This window comes from Mercenaria mercenaria, chromosome 1 (assembly GCF_021730395.1).
Source record: "Mercenaria mercenaria strain notata chromosome 1, MADL_Memer_1, whole genome shotgun sequence".
In the NCBI taxonomy this organism is placed as follows: Eukaryota; Metazoa; Mollusca; class Bivalvia; order Venerida; family Veneridae; genus Mercenaria; species Mercenaria mercenaria.
Genome location: NC_069361.1, coordinates 73869513 through 73889895, shown reverse-complemented (window position 1 = coordinate 73889895; position 20383 = coordinate 73869513). Strand labels below are relative to the sequence as shown.

The 20383-nt window shown below is 35.7% G+C and overlaps 2 protein-coding genes across 5 annotated transcripts in view; one reads left to right on the top strand and one right to left on the bottom strand.

Annotated features, from left to right (window-relative positions):
- The window catches only part of LOC128559412 (trafficking protein particle complex subunit 11-like), a 102103-nt gene that overhangs the window by 2697 nt on the left and 79023 nt on the right, over positions 1 to 20383 (bottom strand). For both annotated transcript variants that reach the window (XR_008372336.1, XM_053550874.1), the window contains exons 2-4: positions 2304 to 2434; positions 1740 to 1898; positions 668 to 816 (exon numbers count right to left, since the gene is read on the bottom strand). Coding sequence is in view for 1 of the 2 variants with exons in the window: in XM_053550874.1 (XP_053406849.1) it covers positions 787 to 816; positions 1740 to 1898; positions 2304 to 2434 (320 nt within the window). In the remaining variant the exon portion in view is untranslated. The remainder of the gene's footprint in view (positions 1 to 667; positions 817 to 1739; positions 1899 to 2303; positions 2435 to 20383) is intronic.
- Positions 8380 to 20383, top strand: part of LOC123534053 (mucin-5AC-like) — a 90193-nt gene continuing 78189 nt past the window's right edge. For 2 of the 3 annotated variants that reach the window (XM_053550869.1, XM_053550862.1), the window contains exons 1-3: positions 8380 to 8508; positions 9457 to 9618; positions 10484 to 10939. In XM_053550869.1, coding sequence (XP_053406844.1) covers positions 10549 to 10939 — 391 coding nt within the window. In that variant the 5' untranslated portion in view covers positions 8380 to 8508; positions 9457 to 9618; positions 10484 to 10548. The remainder of the gene's footprint in view (positions 8509 to 9456; positions 9619 to 10483; positions 10940 to 20383) is intronic. The other variant, XM_053550864.1, reaches the window with a different exon arrangement.

Here is a 20383-nt window from a genome sequence, read left to right as displayed (position 1 = left end):
TTTCATTCTATCTTTGAAATAATCTGTATTTCTCATCAATAAGAACAAACAAAAGAAGTGAAAAACTGCATTAGATATTTACAACAAGAGCTGTCTAATAACAGCATGTTAGCTATTTGGAACACTTCCACATAAAACTAGCTTACATATAAAAGCTTGAAAATAATACAAACAAATCTGTTTTGATAAAGGGACATAATTCTGTATACAGAAAGTGGTAGTTATTGAACCTGGCTAAAACTGGTCGTTATGAGTTCAGTATAATAGTTATGAGAAACCTGCTTACATGCAACATGTTCACAAAAATTTCTACTAAAAAGGGGCATAATTTTGCCAAAATATCAGCCAGTTACGAAACCTGCCATATCATGTCATACCCCAAAAATATGTTGGGAGTTTGAAAACATCTGGTCCAGAAGTTTCTGAGAAATGTACTTACATGTTAAACTTCTATGTTAGAAAGGGGCATGATTTTGACAAAATTACAAAGTTACAAAACCTACTTTGTAACCTTGTGATGAGTTTGAAAGCAATCAGTCAAGTAGTTTCCGAGAAATATACGGATATGTAAAACTTCATATCAATTACTTTAAGATTCCATCACTGACTAGTCTTATCAAAGGTGAAAATACTCTTTGTGTGCTTTAGAGAAATATATCAACGGTACCTTAATAAAGATGTGAGTGGGTAACATTTTCTGTACAATGGGGTACCCCGACCTCAACATGTTCAGATATTTCTTGGGAAGAGCAACATGACCAGCAACCAATGGAAACAGGTTATACGTCATTTCATAGGGTTTAACTGGTAGTGAACCTGAAACAGAGTGATTAAACTACTATAAAGTACGATATTAGCATAAATAAGTGAAAATATCTGTCATCTAATCTAAACTATTCTGAATGAGAATTTTACTGCATTTTCCTGTACATTGACAACCTAGTAATGATTTTTTTCTCTCTGACGTAATAGCTTAGTAAGTTTTGAATCATAATCATTTGTTAGGGACTTTTTTAAGGGTTTTGCAGTTGCACTGAAACTCTGATGAACAAATGAAATTACAATTTATGCCTTTTTTAAAATATGTAACTAACAAATTCAAGTTTTCAGAAATTCTTTCTTTCCAAAACCTGATGAATTTATGATTTGAGAATATTGTTTTATTGTTTAAGTGCCATGTTATTTTACTTGTTCTATCAGTACATAGTTGCACTTAAGTATCTTCATTTACAGTTTTCACCTCTCGGAGTGTGTGGGGTGAGGGCATCATGTATCTATGTGTTTGAAGTAACACACAAGCAGCAGAAGTTTTGGTAATCTTTTCCAATTCTAAATGCCTTTGTTACAAACCTGCTTGTTCCCAGAAAACATGAAATATCCCAAACTGTTTTAATGGTACCTAAAACTGGCTTTGAACATTGTCATGAACAGAACTTAAGGTGCAACCGTAAGCCTTAGATTCAACATAACAAATCAATGATTTAACAAATATTCTCTTGAAGCCAAAGGATGGAAATTCTGTAACTCATGGTAGTGCTAGGTACCAGATAACATGTGGTTACATACTTTAAGCTGGCTCCTAATATCCTCAGGAAAAAAAAAGCATAAAGGAGAATCTGGTACCAGATAATCCAGATATTTACTAAAATTTAATTTGACTCCAAAAATCTTGAACTGGTAGGAAAGAGAACTTATAGCATCAAGGATTGCAAGGTTACAGACAACCAATGGATATTTACCTCAAGCTGGCTCCCAATGTCCTCTTGCACAGGCAGGAAGGAGAACTTGTAGCAACTAGGAGTGCTGGGTACCAGGTATAAATTTCCTTCTTTACTCTTGGACTCTGAAGCAGCAGATATTCCATGTCCATCTATCACCTCTAGATACTGATTATACATCTGTGAAAAATAGAAACTCAACATCCAGCTACTGGAATACACTTCCATCTCGTCTACAAATGTACTATTTTTTACATTCCTAGGTTAAACATGTTTGGACACCAGGGATTTAAGTTCTTTTAGTAGCTTATTCTATACAGCCATTTTTCATCTTTTAAGCTCTATTCAAGGTGACTTTGATGCCTCTTTAGACATTACTTCAGGCATCTGTGTAAATCTGGGTAGAAGAGCCTACATTCTGCAAGCCAAAGACTACCTACCTAAAAGAACTTAACGCTTGTGTGGTTTGAATCTACAACAGTGTTGTGTGAGTAATTCAAAGCCTTAACTTGAAACAGTTTCAAAAAGTTAATTTGACCAATACCTACACATACTGATAAAAAGTCATAGCAAACTTGTACTTACAGGATTGTTAAGGGAGATGTTGACTTTTGAGAATCTGACAGGAAAAGGACATTTGACCCTGAGATATACTTCAACCTCTATCTCCTGGCCAGCAGCCAGTGTGGCACTTGTAAACTGGGCTTTACATTCAACTGAAATAGAGATGACACTAATGAACCTTCCATTACACTCAACTGCAAAAGAGCCATGGCACTTGTGAACTGGGCCTTACACTCAACTCAAATAGAACTAGAGAGACGCTTTTGAGAAAAGTGCATGTCTCCCACAACTGCCTGATCATCTAGATTGGTATTTCTTCTCCGTTATGTATCTGACTTAACCATGCGCCAAGACCTGTATCACTGGCATAAGTATTTTCTGTAATTCGAGGACTATAATTCCAAGGTGCCTGGGCAGATTTGGCTAGTTATCAAACTTGGCTGAGGACTTATTGGCAAACACATTTTGTTCAAGCTTGGTGAAGATTGGATGAGAAATGTTCGACTTGGAGTATGGACAAGATTTGTGGCTGGCTGGGGGGCTGGCGGACGGAAGGATGGACACACTGACAGCGGACGGACAGACAGACACATACGCAGAGACAGGAGTAAATTATTATGGATAGGAATGTTCGACTTAGAGTGCAGACAAGACTTGTGACCGACTAATTGACACACACAGACAGGAGTAAATCAATATGTCTCCCACCACAGTGGTTTGGGAGACATAATAACTGTAGCACTTGTGAATCAAGACTTGAGTATCAAGTGAAATAGAAATGACAAGTCTTGTGAACTGGGCTTTACACTAAACTGAAACAGAAATGGCACTTTTGAACAGATCCTTACATTCAAATGAATAGAAATGACACTTGTGAACACTGGTCTTTACACTCAACTGAAATAGAAATGACACTCTTGTGAACTGGTCCTTACACTCAACAGAAATAGAAATGGAACATGTATATCTGGCCTTATTACACTCATCTCATGTCTGAAACAGAAATGGCACTTGTGAACACTGGTCCTAACATTCCACTGAAATAGAAATAACACTTGTAAACTTGGCCTTACACCCCAGTCACACATACGGCGCGGATAGCTACGTCTAGCTACGGATAGAAACGTAGTAATCCGTATCGATCCGTACCTGAGCCGTAAGGATTGGTACAGACTGGTACCGATTACTACTTTGAGGTATGGCTCAGGTACGGATCGATATGAATTACTACGTTTCTATCCGTGGCTAGACGTAGCTATCCGCGCCGTATGTGTGACTGGGGTATTACACTCAACTAAATTAGATATTACACTTGTGAACTGGGCCTTACAGTCAACTTAAATAGAAATTGCACTAACTCTTGTGGATCAGTTTTCAATGTGGCCTTGCCTCTTGAACAACTGTTCTTGAAACCAACAGTGGTTACACACTGCATGTTTGGTTTAAAATCACACAGACACAATTCAGGTCATATGTCTTCTTTTCAAGCTTTTTATAGTAAAAGAAAACCAAAGGTGCCCAATTCATTGTTTCAGTCAGAAACAGGGTTGTGGTAGTAAGAACCAAGAAACTTATGTTAGTCAGCTGGATGGCTTCACGCATGTAGAATTTTACATTCCCGTCTAGCTGGGTAAATGAAATCCTAAACAAAACCACAGGTATACAAAGTTACATGCTATGCAACAATCCGAGGCTAATAATGTTTTAAGACTTTTTGAATTACATGTCACAAAACTTTTTTGGCCCTTTATGCATATCTATGACTGTTACAGGCCATAACTTTTGGTCTAGTTGAGTGAAATCCCAATTAAAACCTGAGGTGTACAACTTCAAATGCTGAATATTATTCGTATAAAGTTTCAAGACTCTAAGTCAAATAGTTTTTGAGAAAGATGCAACACGAAACATTTAGGCCCTTAATAGGCTGTCAAGTCTGGCCATGTGAAATCTCAAACAAAACCCCTAGTGCTGAACTTGACATGCTGAATCACTATCCTATAATGCATAATGCAATTTTATTCAAATGCACAGACTTACTGACAAGGAAAATCACCCAGCAAAAAGTCTAAAGTATGATTAAAGATAATTTTACAGCTGGTTGCTACCTGGTATGGTCTATGGTATGGTCTAAGTTGAGAAGATGAAAATGTACTAAATTATTTTCTACTGGTACTGATGATAAACCCGAACAGAAAATGAGTTTTTTTACCTATAACTTTTTTATTTCTGCAAATTGTTATCAATGGTCTGTATCAAAATAAAGGTTAACATTTGCTGAAAACTTTACATAATTCAAATTTATATTTAGTAAGCAAACTCACACGAAGTGTAAAAAGGGGACTGTATGAACATTGACTGATGACCCTTACAGAAGCAAGCCTCTGTGGCGTACATGCTGCGTATTTGCTGTGTATATGCCGCGAACACAGTAGTACGCCAGAGGAGTACATTTTACATACACCGCATGCCGCGTACATGCCGCGTACTATTTCGACGAGTACACAGCATATACGCAGGAGGTCACTAGTACACTTCAAGTACGCAGCACAGACTCTGAAAATTTAAGGAGTACACTGCATGTACGCAGGAGGGACTTGTACAAGAAAATAGTATACTGCATGTACACCGCAGATTCTTTGAAATTTGTGCAGTACACTTCATATACGCGGGAAAGACTTGTACAATTTCTTTTGGGATTTATACTTAGTTTTTTTTATAAGTTAAAGTCTGAAGTAAAATTCATATACGCGGGAGGGACTTGTTCATTTTCTTTTGGTGTTTATACTTAAAATTTTTTTAGGTAAAAGTCTGAAGTACCCTTCATGCACGAAGGATTTGTACATTTTTTTTTTTTTTGGAAGCAAGAACTTGATTTCCGAGTAACTTTTATCTTAATAGCATAGAATAGTTCAGATTACCGGTATTCTGAACAATGAAAATTTGCCAAACTATTTGCAATGTTTATTTTTGAAGCTTACATCTTAGTGATTTCTGAGCTGCACCTTGCATGCAGTGTAAAAATATATTCTTTTTCATTTTGAATTAATCCTGGAGCTTTCTAACTTGGATAATTGAAAAGCCTTATTTTAACTTCGTTGCATTACATTTTGTAATACATGAAATAATTACCAAAATAATGCCTCAACAGTGCCCGAATGAGAAGAATTAATAGCTCTCACTGTTATTTGAATACTCTTAAGCAAAACACCATTCTATCATGTTTTATAAAGGCTTTAATGCTCATTATGTTAACTCATTAAGACCTCACCAAATTAAAAAGTTGTCCATCGGATTTGCCGCTCGTATATTTTCAGAACGTTTTTGGCTAATTGCGCTCGCCCCATTGGAAAAAATCAGTCCAAAATTTTTTGGTGCGCTACTTTTTATGGACGTAAAAGTGTATAAATGCTTATATAATTCCAGTCCTAGATTGTGCTCAGATGGATTTTAATCAAAATAAATACATACTAGTCACACATCGTCTATAATAAATCATAACACTTATATTTAGTTGCATTAAAGTTGTTTCCCTTTGATGCAGTTACGCCATTTACTTCAAATGTTTACCAAATTACATGCTACACAAATTGATTTATTTCATTGAAAAGTGGATGAAGAAAAGCATACTAATTTATTTGATAACATCAATCTACATTATTTTGGTAAGGGTAAATACTTATTGATGCATGTCACTTATCTTTTTTCTGTTTTTTTCTGTCCAAATGATCAGCATTTGCATACGAAAGTTGGTGGGGTAAGGAATTTACATCACAACAGTTTCGCCACAAGAGTACACAGCTTGTATGCAGCAGGAGTACACAGCATGTACGCCGCAGGACTCGGGCCAGGAGTACACAGCATGTACGCCGCAGGAGTACACGCCATGTACGCCGCAGGAGTACACAGCATGTACGCCGCAGGGGTAGTACACTGCAGGCTCATTTGCATGTGAAAAGTGTATGTGCCGCGTACATGCTGTGTACTATTTCCCGCATACTAAATTCCTCCAGCGTACATCCTGTGTATTATGTAGTCCACAGCATTTACGCAGCAAGTAGTACGCCGCAGAGCTCATTTGCATGTCAAAAGTGTACTATAAACGTACTATCGGTGTATGTGTGGTGTATATCCTGCGTACTATTTAAAGCCCTTGATTTCAGTACACATCATGTACGCATCATATACGCTGTATGTACACAGCAAGAGTACGCAGCAGGCCATTTTCTTCTGTAAGGGTGATAAATAAATTCGACCATTTTGTCATTTACAAAATTTTCTTCGTATTATTATATTGAAACTTTCTCAAAAAGCTGCAACAGTCATTCCTGATCAAGTAATGAAAAGTGAACCAATGTCAGGCCATGAAGGTTTCGGCAGTGAGCATGTGCAAAAAACATCCTCTTCACCAGTAATTTCGGATAAGTATTTTTTATACAAATAAATATAAGTTATTTATTTATACAAGATATTTACCAATTTTGTTTTTGTTTACACCAGTTAGTGTTGTAAGTGGAAACTATTAGATGGTGTACCTGTGTTCAATTTTATAAATTACCGATTGCAATCGAATATTTCCAAGGCGGTCGGCTTTATCATCTGTCTGCCCTTACAGAAGAAAAAGGCCTGCTGCGTACTCTTGCTGTGTACATACAGCGTATGTAATTAGCCAAAAACGTTCTGAAAATATACGAGCGGCAAATCCGATGGACAACTTTTTAATTTGGTGAGGTCTTAATGAGTTAACATAATGAGCATTAAAGCCTTTATAAAACATGATAGAATGGTGTTTTGCTTAAGAGTATTCAAATAACAGTGAGAGCTATTAATTCTTCTCATTCGGGCACTGTTGAGGCATTATCTTGGTAATTATTTCATGTATTACAAAATGTAATGCAACGAAGTTCAAATAAGGCTTTTCAATTATCCAAGTTAGAAAGCTCCAGGATTAATTGAAAATGAAAAAGAATATATTTTTACACTGCATGCAAGGTGCAGCTCAGAAATCACTAAGATGTAAGCTTCACAAATGAACATTGCAAATAGTTTGGCAAATTTTCATTGTCCAGAATACCGGTAATCTGAACTATTCTATGCTATTAAGATAAAAGTTACTCGGAAATCAAGTTCTTGCTTCCAAAAAAAAAAAAAAATGTACAAATCCTCCCTGCATGAAGTGTACTTCAGACTTTTACCTAAAAAAATTCAAAGTATAAACACCAAAAGAAAATGAACAAGTCCCTCCCGCGTATGTGAAGTTTACTTCAGACTTTAACTTATAAAAAAAACTAAGTATAAATGCCAAAAGAAATTGTACAAGTCTTTCCCGCATATATGAAGTGTACTGCACAAATTTCAAAGTATCTGCAGTGTACATGCAGTGTACTATTTTCTTGTACAAGTCCCTCCTGCTTACATGCAGTGTACTCCTTAAATTTTCAGAGTCTGTGCTGCGTACTTGAAGTGTACTAGTGACCTCCTGCGTACATGCTGTGTACTCGTCGAAATAGTACGCGGCATGCGGTGTATGTAAAATGTACTCCTCTGGCGTACTACTGTGTTCGCGGCATATACACAGCAAATACGCAGCATGTACGCCACAGAGGCTTGCTTCTGTAAGGTTGGGTTTATCATCAGTACCAGTAAAACTAGTAAAGACCAAGAATATGGACAAGGAAGTATGTTTGCATGATGAAATGTTTATCATACCATTGACCCAAAGAACCTATCCTCTTCTAATTAATACATCAATTTAATGTCTGGTCAAAACATTGGTAGAACCTTGAAAATTGGCCATTATAAGCACGGTTAATAACAAATAAGCAAGTTCGGTTATTGCTTCCTGTAACAGTTCATAAGAAAAAATATTTCTGTTTTTTTTTTTTCCAATTTCTCACCTGAAATTTGGCTTACTTAAATGAACATAGTAAATAACTGCATTAATACTGAATATGTGTAATGTATATCCTTAACAAAATTCAAAGACTAAATGCAAAGCTATTGTAGTGCAAAACAATTGTATTTTGTTCTTTCCTTATATAAAGTTACAAATTGCACTCAGCTGGGTTAAGGCTCAAAAGAACTTAAACGTTATTCATTGTTACCCATATTGTTTCATCAGACAAGTACCTGTAGTATGTTTAATCAACCTTAAACCTTTAACTAAATGGAATATTACATTCTTCATTTAGAGTACAACATTACTTGTAATAAAGAAGAATTTGTTAAGGTAAGTGAATTTTTCTTTTGGATGAAAATTATTAAAAATCAGTTAAAGGCATTGTGATTATGTGAACTTTTATTATAGCTGATTAACGTGACTATTTTAAAGAGGCAATCCAAATACTGAAATATATTTACATTTAAAACATGCAAAAAACAATTGTTTCTTCCTGCAAAAGATAATTTTAAATCAAAGGACTCGAATATCCTGAGAGTTACCTGCCTACACAACTGCAGGACATATGGAAACTTTCCAGCTTTAGATTGGGATAAAGATCCTAGGTGCCCATCCAGGCATTATTTCAGGCAAAAGAAGTTTCCTTGGTAGAACCACGGACCTTCTGTAAGCCAGCTGGATGGCTTACTCATATGGAAGAATTTTATAACCCAAGCCAGGATTCAAAGCCACAGTCGTGAGCAATTGGACAAGTAATTTGAAGTTGGCAAACTTAATAAATCAGCCAAAGAGGCATCTAATACCTAACAAGCAGTTAAGAATCCAGCCTAGTAATATGCAGGATAAGTCAACAGGAAATATTTATTTCTATAGGTAAAACATGCAGATCAAGCAAAGTCTTCAGGTTTTTTTTGTTTTTTTGGGGGTTTTTTTTTTTTTAAACTTTAACAACACCCTTATATAATATAAATTCCAGCGTTACAGCTATTCATTTAGGATTACTTAAATGTTTAAGTTAGTATCCTCTAGGCTTCAACTTCAATAGAATTGCCTGAAATTGATACAAGGCCTGTCATGAAACAAAAAAAAAACAACTATTGATAATATCCTTTTTTACAGTTTAAGCAAAAATTTTGTTTTTTTTTTCTGTGTATAAGCGAGATTTTCATTTACCCATTTGTCCATACATGTATATTTTTTTTTGGTGTTTTTGTTACGTTAAACTTCACAATGACACAATTATTAAGGCCATACAGCAACTTTCCTGCTTTTCAACAGCTGAGGACAACCCCAGATGTCCCTCCAGGCTTTGTTTCAGACATGCCACATGGGCCGGCATTTGGGTAAGAACCACCAATTTTCTCAATGCCAGCTGGACGACTTTATCACATTCAAGAATTATACATCCCAAGCAAGACTTTTAACCCACAGTGGTGAAGGGTAAGTGATTTGAAGCCAGCCACCTTTAACCATTCAGCCATAGAGGCTCCTGATGATTTTAAAGTATAATTGCATGTTGACAAATTATCACTATGGCAGTCTCTCACACAACCCTTTCTTTTCAGTACATGTGAAGGAAAGGTAATCTTAGTGATATAGTGATATCTCTTGCCTTTGATTTGAGATATAATTGTTTTGTTTTGTTTGAATATAAAATAAACAAAGATATTGTTTCATGATAATTATCTTCTAACCTTAATAATACAATGATAAATTTTGTTACGAATTACAATCCTTTCAACTGGACTGAAATGAAACTGATCGTTAAGCTGACAGTCAATTTGAATAAAATCATTTCCAATTAATGCTATGCACCTTTGATCTGAGGACAGGCTATTCAGAGACAATCCTTCACCTACCAGAGTCTTGCTTCAACATTTTGAAAGTGAAAGCAGAAGTTTAGAAAAATCTAGATTTAACCTTACCATGTACGCATTTATAATTGTAATATAAAATACATGTAGTAGGCTTATATAAATGCACGAGAATAAGTTGTGTTTTTCTTTTTCTTCCATTCATAACTGAAAAGTGTATATAATGGATACTGGAGGTAAACTTCCTTAATCATAATTCTAAAGCCTTATATTCGATCGTCCATAGATACATTTTCTTCTTTGGTTCAATAAACATGGATTGGTGAAAATAAAAATAACAATATTGGAAATCTGATTACATAAGACGAATTTGAATAGGACCTCTTCAGATCTAACTATTAGGAAGATAGAGAATTTTAGTCAGATTGACAGTATGGAGAACATTCAATAAAGAAGGTGACAAAACTATTTACTTGACTGATTTATTTCAGGTGTACAGGAAAAAGTGAAACCGGATTTAAAGATTGAAGTTATAAGCTGCACACAAGGACATAAAATGAACATTCTACAAATTCTATGCTGTACTGTTCTTTTAGTACATATTGTGGGTGCAACCAGTACTGACTGTACAACCAAGATTTATCTGAGCGAAAACGGTTCTTTTTCTTGTTATCCTTGCCCACCTGGATTTTACGTTGACAAGGAGTGCATGGAAAATGCCACTAACAATAAATGTAAACCATGCCCTACTGGTGAATTTCATTCCACATGTGCTACCACATCAAAGACGTGTCAAAAATGTGGTGATTGTCAAAATAAACAGATAATTACAAGGAAGTGCACAACAACTAAGGACATTACATGTGCATGTGAGAAGGAATATCCTTACTGGGACATACTTGAAAATGCGTGTAAAAGCACATGTCAACCCGGCAAGAAAACCCGAGGTAATATTTTGAAATTATTTCCAACAGGTTTTATGTTTCTCAATCTTTTAAAAAAAAATTTATGTAGAGTAACTTCAAGTATATTCGACACCTTAAGCATAACAAGAGGGCCATGATGGCCCTATATCGCTCACCTGAGTACCATAGCTCTTAATGATAAGACCAAGTTTTGACGAAGATCACATAGGCATACACATTAAATATCATCTGGATAAATATTTTCTTGTAACAGTCCCTTTTGACCTATAGGTCATGTACTAGTCAGGGCCAATCTCTTTACCAAGATTGAGGGTTACACTATAGTCTGTCCCACCTGATTTTGGACATCAACTTTGGGCTGATACAAAGAAATGAAACAGAATCAAATAACATAAAACATGTTTTTGTGAATTAAAAAAAAGCAGTGTGCCCATACCACGTGACTTTGACGTCATTTTATGGCTAAGACGGCAAGCCAAATTCCGTCGATTCGATTCTTCAAAGTGGTGTAAGTTCTTTATTTCTTGATCAAATATGACCAGATAAAGTGCAGGCTAAGGAAAAAATTGAGTACTTCACTCACAAGTAAACGGTTTTATCAACAGATGAACAGTTTTGGCCTGAAAACGGGAAAACTGTTTTGTTTAGAGAAAATGAGCATGGTAAGACGGCAAGCAAGAGCCCTTTTTGACAGAAAAACGGATAATTGTACACATCAGAGGTGTCGCACGTATTACCGATTCACAGGAATTTAATGCCGGCTCTGTGGGAGGCCTTAATTGACAAAAATGTAGCAGAATTATTTAAAAACTTTTAAAAAATCCAAATTATGCTAAGACGGCAAGTCCGATAAGATGGCAAGTCATTTTTAGCTCATCTGATTTTTTGAAAAAAAATGATGAGTTATTGTCATCACTTGAGCGGTTGTCGGCGTCGGCGTCTGCGTCGGCGTTGCCTGGTTAAGTTTTATGTTTAGGTCAGCTTTTCTCCTAAACTATCAAAGCTATTGCTTTGAAACTTGGAATACTTGTTCACCATCATAAGCCGACCCTGTATAGCAAGAAACATAACTCCATCTTGCTTTTTGCAAGATTTATGGCCCTTTTTGTACTTAGAAAATATCAGATTTCTTGGTTAAGTTTTATGTTTAGGTCAACTTTTCTCCTAAACTATCAAAGCTATTGCTTTGAAACTTGGAATACTTGTTCACCATCATAAGCAGACCCTGTACATCAAGAAACATAACTCCATCTTGCTTTTTGCAAGATTTATTGCCCCTTTTGGACTTAGAAAATCAGTTTTCTTGGTTAAGTTTTATGTTTAGGTCAGCTTTTATCCTAAACTATCAAAGTTATTGCTTTAAAACTTGCAACACTTGTTCACCATCATAAGTTGACCCTGTATAGCAAGAAACATAACTCCGTCCTGCTTTTTGCAAGATTTATGGCCCCTTTTGGACTTAGAAAATATCAGATTTCTTGGTTAAGTTTTATGTTTAGGTCAACTTTTTCTCTTAAACTATCAAAGCTGTTGCTTTGAAACTTGCAACACTTGTTCAACATCATAAGCTGACCCTGTACAGCAAGCAACATAACTCCATCCTGCTTTTTGCAATAATTATTGCCCCTTTTGGACTTAGAAAATCATTTTCTTGGTTGAGTATTATGTTTAAGTCAACTTTTCTCATAAACTATCAAAGCTATTGCTTTAAAACTTGCAACAGTTTTTCACCATCATAAGTGGACACTGTACATCAAGAAACATAACTCTATCCTGCTTTTTGCAAGAATGATGGCCCTTTTTAGACTTAGAAAATCATGGGTAGGACAATATTTCTATTACACAAAAAAAATCAGATGAGCGTCAGCACCCGCAAGGCGGTGCTCTTGTTATTAGATATACCTGGTTGCACCAACTTACGTAATTCAACACTTCCGTGGTTACAGGCCGTCCATCCTTCTATCAATCCGTCCGTCAGTAACATTTTTACTATGTTCCATCAATGCTTGTGAAATAAAATAGAGAAAAGTGGAAACTTTACAGATTGCCCAACACGACAAAAACGAAAATGTTGCAGGCTCGGTTTGATTGAGCCTGTTCATGGACGGTAGTGGAAATGCATGCTACCGTCCACGCCCTCTAGCCCCGGGTTGAACAGAACTCAACATTTACCCATGCTAAAAGTACAATAAGCAGTTAAGAGACATCCGCAGATGTATTCAAACGGCGGTGAACATGGAACCTTCAATGAACACTTACATAAAAGTTCAGTGACATTCATTGATCATCTTCTCCTTGAATCACTAGTGCTGGGCAAAAGAGATATGAACGGTTTATCCTCACTGTTTTCTCATTAAGGCAAAACAATTATTTTAACTTTGGACAATACACCGTTTTTGGTGAAATTACACACTATCATTGAAGCTACCATATGCATCGCCGAATGAATACATCATCGGATGTTGCTAAATTGATTTTTAGGTTGAAACCACGAAGTGGTTGAGACCTATAATTACCGTATTCCAGAGCTTGCAAAAATATCAGACTAACCATTTTCACTGAAAGACAGATTAATCCGCAGTAAGGTTTTTTGCCCATTTTTTCGGGCTAATCGACAGATATTCTTATATTCTTAAAGAATGCGTCATTTCGTATTAAAATTATGTTTTTAAGTCTGTTGATCCATCGAGCATGACTAAGTTGAAAAGCGAAGGTGTATTCCTTTAAAACAATTCAGAAAAACCGCAGACGTGACCGAAGCGCATGAAAATATGCCGTTAAAAAAATAGTTCAAAACGTATAAGAAAGATTTCTCTAGTTTAGCCTTAATACATAATGCACTCGTCAGTAATAAAACAGCATATGATCTTAATCATTTTTTCTAGTTGTATAGGATATAGATCTGCATGCGATTCTTTCTACCTGTCCTGATTCGAATGACAAGGGAGATCACTGTGTAGGAGTAAGCTAAATGATAAACTGCTTTATTTAATTTAAAAATAGATTTTTTTTTCTGAATTACTTCCCTTTATTCTTACTTTATCCTTATTTTTGTACAGCCTTTATAACGACCGATTCATATTATTTATTATTTAACATTTTACTTTATCGTTTTAATATCTCTGTAAGGCTGATGCAAAACTGAGTCAAAATATTTGTTTAAAATTCTTTTTTATAAATAATTATATCTGTAGTATATTAATTGCTACAGTGTTCCACTGTTACATGGAAAGCTACACGTTACAGGTTAAAGCCCTGCTCCGCGGCTATTCAAATTCTTTTGTGTGTATGCAACCCATGATTACAATAGGTAACAGTTAACGGCCACGTGCCGACCTTTAGCACGCAAAACTACAGGTATTTCATATAGAATTTCATATACAATAGACTCTATTTTGACAGACGTCACTGTTCATAGTCAGGATTTTCATGCTTTTTCAGTGACAACTCAAGGTTAAAAGGTAGGACGGGAGCAGGGCTTTAAGGAAAATGGTCGTGCTGCAAGTACACGTCTGGTTAACTTACCTATTTGTCTCGATATTTAATGTAATAACCTATGTTAATACTTACAAGATAAATAATTGACATTCCTTGCAAATCATGAATACATTTAGATGTTAGGGGTACTTTACTTTGACTTTTAACAACATTACATCAGTTCCGGATTATTATAATTGTTATTGAATTGAAAAATTTACATGAAAGTTGTCATTTTGATAAACGTTAATAAAGCAGAGTAAAAGCTACAGAGTTTTTAAAATAGATTATGAAGCAAAATAGAATCAAAACAGAACATAACGAGAATTTATAGTCGGTTAAAAATCTCATCAGAGCTAATGTTACTTGTAATTTGACTTTCCGACTCAATTAATAAATCTTATCTAAGTATATCAAATGCCTGATCAATGTGAAGTTTCTAAGTATGTGCCCGATAAATGAAACTGTTTGATTTCTTTTAAGCAAAATTGAATCAAAGCATATCAACGGGGCATTTGCGTCTTCTCCCGATGATTTTCATGTGTATAGTTCCTTTTCTTATCTCAAAACTGCACGGAAGTCGAAACAGCAGGATCTTGGGGTAGATACAGGTCTAGTTTCCAGTTTGGCGGATCCCACTGACTTCTACTGCTGTTGTAGCAGGGTCGGTCGTTTGTACAAACATTTTTAACAAGGTAGTGGAGTTTAAAGACAACAACCCATGAATTAAAGAAGTAGGGTTGCAACATTTTTAATGTTTTGGTGTCACGATTACTTAAGTCGTGACATCAGTACATTTTATTTTATTAGGCTCGGCTAAACAAGAAGTTGATTTTGCAGAAATGTGTAGAATTATACAACCCTTTCTCCAAAAATTGTGAAAGATGGTGTATTTGTGGGTGGTTCCAATACTCCCGCTTTCATAGCCTTGGGTATTGTTTAATCACCCCTTGAATATGGTGCCTGCTTTTTAATTTTGTCTTTTGACTGTTCCTGTGATACGCAGGCTCCATAACCTCAGATCCCCTTCCTAAATTCCAGTTTGTTTAGTTCTGCCCATTGTTTTCTCGTTTGGGACAAACCCTTTATTTTATCTGGGGACCAAACGCCGCTCTTCATGGAATTACACGCCTCAACACGTGTATCATTGAAGGTTCCATGTTCATCATAGTTTGAATACATCTGCGGATGTCTCTAAATTGCTTTTTGTACTTTTAGCATGTGTAAATGTTGAGTTCTGCTCAACCCGGGGCTAGAGGGCATGGACGGTAGCATGCATTTCCACTACCATCCATGAACAGGCTCAATCAAACCGAGCCTGCAACATTTTCGTTTTTGTTGTGTTGAGCGACCTGTGGAGTTTTCACTATTTCTATTTTAATATGTGATATCGTGTTAAATTTTGGGGAAAAAAATAAGATTTTTCTATTCTACTCAATACTTTGAACACAGCTACATAGAAATACTTTTTAAAGCATGTCTTCTTGCTTATAGACTGAGTTAAGAATAAGATTCTTATTTGTCAAAACATTATTCTATATATCTGAAAATTGTGTTTTTGATTTGTGGAAGTCGACAAAATGACTCTTCTTAATAAGTAGCCTTATTTTTAATACATAACGATTTGTCAAGAAAACATTCACTCAAACATTATATGTACAACAGACTTGTGAACATATAAAGTAGTATTGATTAGGTCAAAAATGTGTATTATTTGTTGTTGCCTGCTGCTAACTGTATATTTGTTCTTTAGTTTTCGAAACGCTATAACATACTTTAATCCAAAGACCGACATGCAGAGGTACATCCAAGATGGTATACATGTGTAGCTTTTGAATTCTTAACCTTTCTAGAACAGTTCTCACTTATATGCCAATCCTGCTAGAGCAAATCATAATTCTCGTTTAATTTATCTATTAAGCCTCATAATTTAGCAACTGTACCAAAAAAAAAAAAGAAAAAGAAAAAAATGCATATAACGTACAATGTAGTTCAAAACATCATATGACTTCACTTATATAACGGTTCTTTGATGTTTTCCTATAGTTTTGACAAGAAGTAGAATGATCTACTATTGGTAAACATCCAATGACCGCTTGTACAGAAGTGCGACTCCATAGACGATATTACTATAAAAAATGACTTGCCGTCTTAGCGGACTTCCCGTCTTAGCGTATTTTGGATTTTTAAAATTTTTTTAAATAATCCTGCTACATTTTTGTCAATTAAGGCCTCCAACAGAGCCGGCATTAAATTCCTGTGAATCGGTAATACGTGCGACACCTCTGATGTGCACAATCATCCGTTTTTCTGTCAAAAAGGGCCCTTGCTTGCCGTCTTACCATGCTCATTTTCTCTAAACAAAACAGTTTTCCCGTTTTCAGGCCAAAACTGTTCATCTGTTGATAAAACCGTTTACTTGTGAGTGAAGTACTCACTTTTTTCCTTAGCCTGCACTTTATTTGGTCATATTTGATCAAGAAATAAAGAACTTACGCCACTTTGAAGAATCGAATCGACGGAATTTGGCTTGCCGTCTTAGCCATAAAATGACGTCAAAGTCACGTGGTATGGGCACACTGAAAAAGTCACCCTCGAGAATTTCTAGGATTTTTGTAGCAATCGTCTAGTTTTCCCGTGCGACTAAATTTCATTTTCTCTATGGGAATTCACTGTTTTTTTGGGAAATTTCATGGTTATATTTTACACTTTTCCTCCTGTTACTAAGAAACACAATTGTTTTGAAATAAAATTTACAATTTAGTATACAAACGAAATTTTGAAAAAAGAAAAATAGAAAAAGAACTTACTTTGCACGAAAGAATCTGGCCATTAAGTATTCAGTTATAAATTCCTTTAATCATTATTCCATTTATCCTTAAATCCTTCCAATCGATGTCCAGTTCAATGCAAAATTTTCAGTCAGAAGTTTAATTTACACAGAAAATCCATCATCTGAAAATTCATCCAGTCAATCTACGGCGGTGTTTTGAAGAATTTCAGGCAAATAACTGAAGTATGCATTTGAAACAATATCTTTAATCACAGTATTTTTCAAATGCATATTATCCAGGGAGAACCTGTAAGATACAAAGTCGTCAACTGCTTAAGCTTTTTAAAATATAGCCTTCTACAGGGGCGTAGGGACGATTTGAGCATTGGGGCGGCGGAGGGGGTGGGTTTGGGAGGTGGGGTCCCCCTCCTATGAACAGTGGCCCCGGGAAAATTTTACATATAGCTGGAGTAAATGGTGCAATCTGGCTACTTCCTGGACTGCTCAGTATCTGTTGAACATACTCGTTTCTTTTTTCGAATTTTCACCCCTATTTACAGGTTACTATGTTTAAACACTGTAATGGCGGCACGATGTTAGATAGGACAATGTCTTGCCAGGGTAAAACCAGTAATTAATCTAAGTAGGGGATCGAGCACAATACCCTGACTTAAAGGGGTAATCCAATCCTTGTGGCATTTTAGTCATTAAATGGCATTATAAAGGTAAAACGCAGTTCCCTGTTTAGGGTTGAATGAACGGAGTTCGGGGTTCTTTTAACCAAATGATTGATTTGGAAATGCAAAATTGCGAGGCTGATTGGCCTTTTATATTTTTATGTAGAAGCTGTAATACTTGTTAATTTAATTAGATCTGTAAAATCTATGAGGACTTTTCTACATTTTATGCGTTGAATTTAATCATTATGATTGGTGCCTTTGATTTTCAAACAATATGTTTAAGTGTCAAAAATATTTAATATATTTTATGTAAAGACATCTAAAGATCTCGATTTGCATTTGTGTTTTACCAGGAAGTTCTAATACGTATCAGTTGTTCCAGGTTTTACTCAAGATACTTTCCTTTGTCGGCAGAATTTGAGACACAACATTATATAATAGCAATTTTGGCAGTAAGCAGTTAAATACAATTAACTTTCATTAATTAAATTAATGTATTGCCTATAATCCGAGTCTGCGTTGCGTGAAAATACAGCGACCTTGGTCGTTGCGGATTATCGATTTTGTACAATACCATGTTACCAAGGTGATCTAGCAAAGTGTCAGCGATATGACAAGATTTTGTATACATATCAGTCGCCGATGCACTTCATGATAAATGGAAGACCGCTGTATTTATTTTCAATTATAATTTCTAGCCTTTTCAAAAAATTTACGAGTTCGGCATTTCGCCGCTCCTCGAAATATTGGGGCGGCAGGTGCCGCCCCTGCCGCCCCAGCTCCTACGCCCTTGTTCTATACATTGAACAAGCTCGCCATGACACAATAACTTTTCAAACGCTAAATTCCAATTATGTCATACAACATATGACGTCACTAAATATCTTCAGCGATCCATTGCATGGGCGGCACAATATGTACGCTCTCTTACGCGTATCTACCCCAACGACAATAAGTTTAGTAAATATTGAAGCTAACTGAGTCTTGGATTTAAAGAGGGTGAAGTAAATTAGTTGTCGACTGTGTCAGTCTGTCTACGTGGATAAGAAGGGAATGGTTAAGTCTACTTTAAGTTTCAGCCAAGTCCTAAATCTATGAAAAAAGTTAATGTGTTAGATTCTACCATTATAACATACCGCCACTGCTAATTTAAAAGAAAACGTGTAAAAAGGGATTTTCTGTCGCCGACAAAAACAAACACCCTTCATGTTATCCGTTACGGAATGTGCGTTATATTTATAAATTTGAAATTTCGACTTCTTACCTGTAAAGTGTAGATGATTGTTAGTTAAAGTATCCAAAATTATTGAGGTCTGTCGAAGATCAAAGGATATACACTGACTCACATTCAATTCATGTTTACACCGACTAACGTAATGCCATTGAACAAATAAATGCCATACAGAAAAGTCAAAAATGATACATAATGTTCTGGATTAATAGTTGTATCTCACAAATATTTAACTATTTGAAAAATATTAACATTTTATAAACATGTACAGATCAATTCAAATAGTTTCGAAGATTAGTGAAATCTCATCAAATATTTTAAACAGCATGTGTAGTATAAATAAAGCGACAGTGGGATTTATATGCCTTTAAATCAGAATTTTAACAGTTTTTGAGTGTATTTCTATTAATTGCATATGGCTGCCGTTAAAGGGGGTGGGGGGGGGGGGGGGGGTTGGGGGGGTGGGTTTGGGGGGGTTGGGGGGCTTCTCGGCCATCTCGTGGAAGCTGTTAGCTTCAAATCACTTGCCCTAAAATGCCAGTGGCTCGAAACATCCCTTAGTTAGTAGAATTCTTTCATGATAGGAAGCCATCCAGCTGGCTTTTGTGAGGTCTGTAGCTTTGGTTCTCGTCTGTGATGAAATAATGCCCAGTGGGAAACCTAGGGTCTTATTCCGCCGTCAAAAGCTGGAAAGTCGCCATTATGACCTAAATTGTGTCGGTGTGATGTTAAACCAAGCTAAAAAGCAACAACACGAAAACCAACAAATGTATCACTGTTAACAACATTTGGTCAACGTAAGTTCTTAAGTTTCATGAGATCCGTATAATATATACAATGAAAAAGCATTTTGCATGTGACAATATCACAGCATATACATGACTGCTGTGATAGTCTGTGTATATTTTGTATAAGTTATGAGTTGTGGCAATTCAGATACCGAAGGTTGTTTTTGCCAGAGTATTTTTCTTGTAATGAAATGGGTAGATGTATTTATTAAACAAGTTGTACACAGTACTGTAAAGTTCCTGCAACTACAAAATTTTTGACTGAATTTCTATATAAATTTTGAATTGCTACAAATTATTTTTAACGGTAACACTGTTTTATTATCATTGTCTTTTTTTTGTTTTTTTTTTTTTGTTTTGTCCCCGTTTGTAATAGAACTAAATGTTTCGTGTAGGAACTTTTTGGCGAGAAAAAAGCATGTGTTTTTCATGCCATAAAAAATGAAAGTATATATATAACTATCGCGCTTGAACATCCTTCTTTTATCTAGCTGAAGAGCAAACTACCTCTTCGAA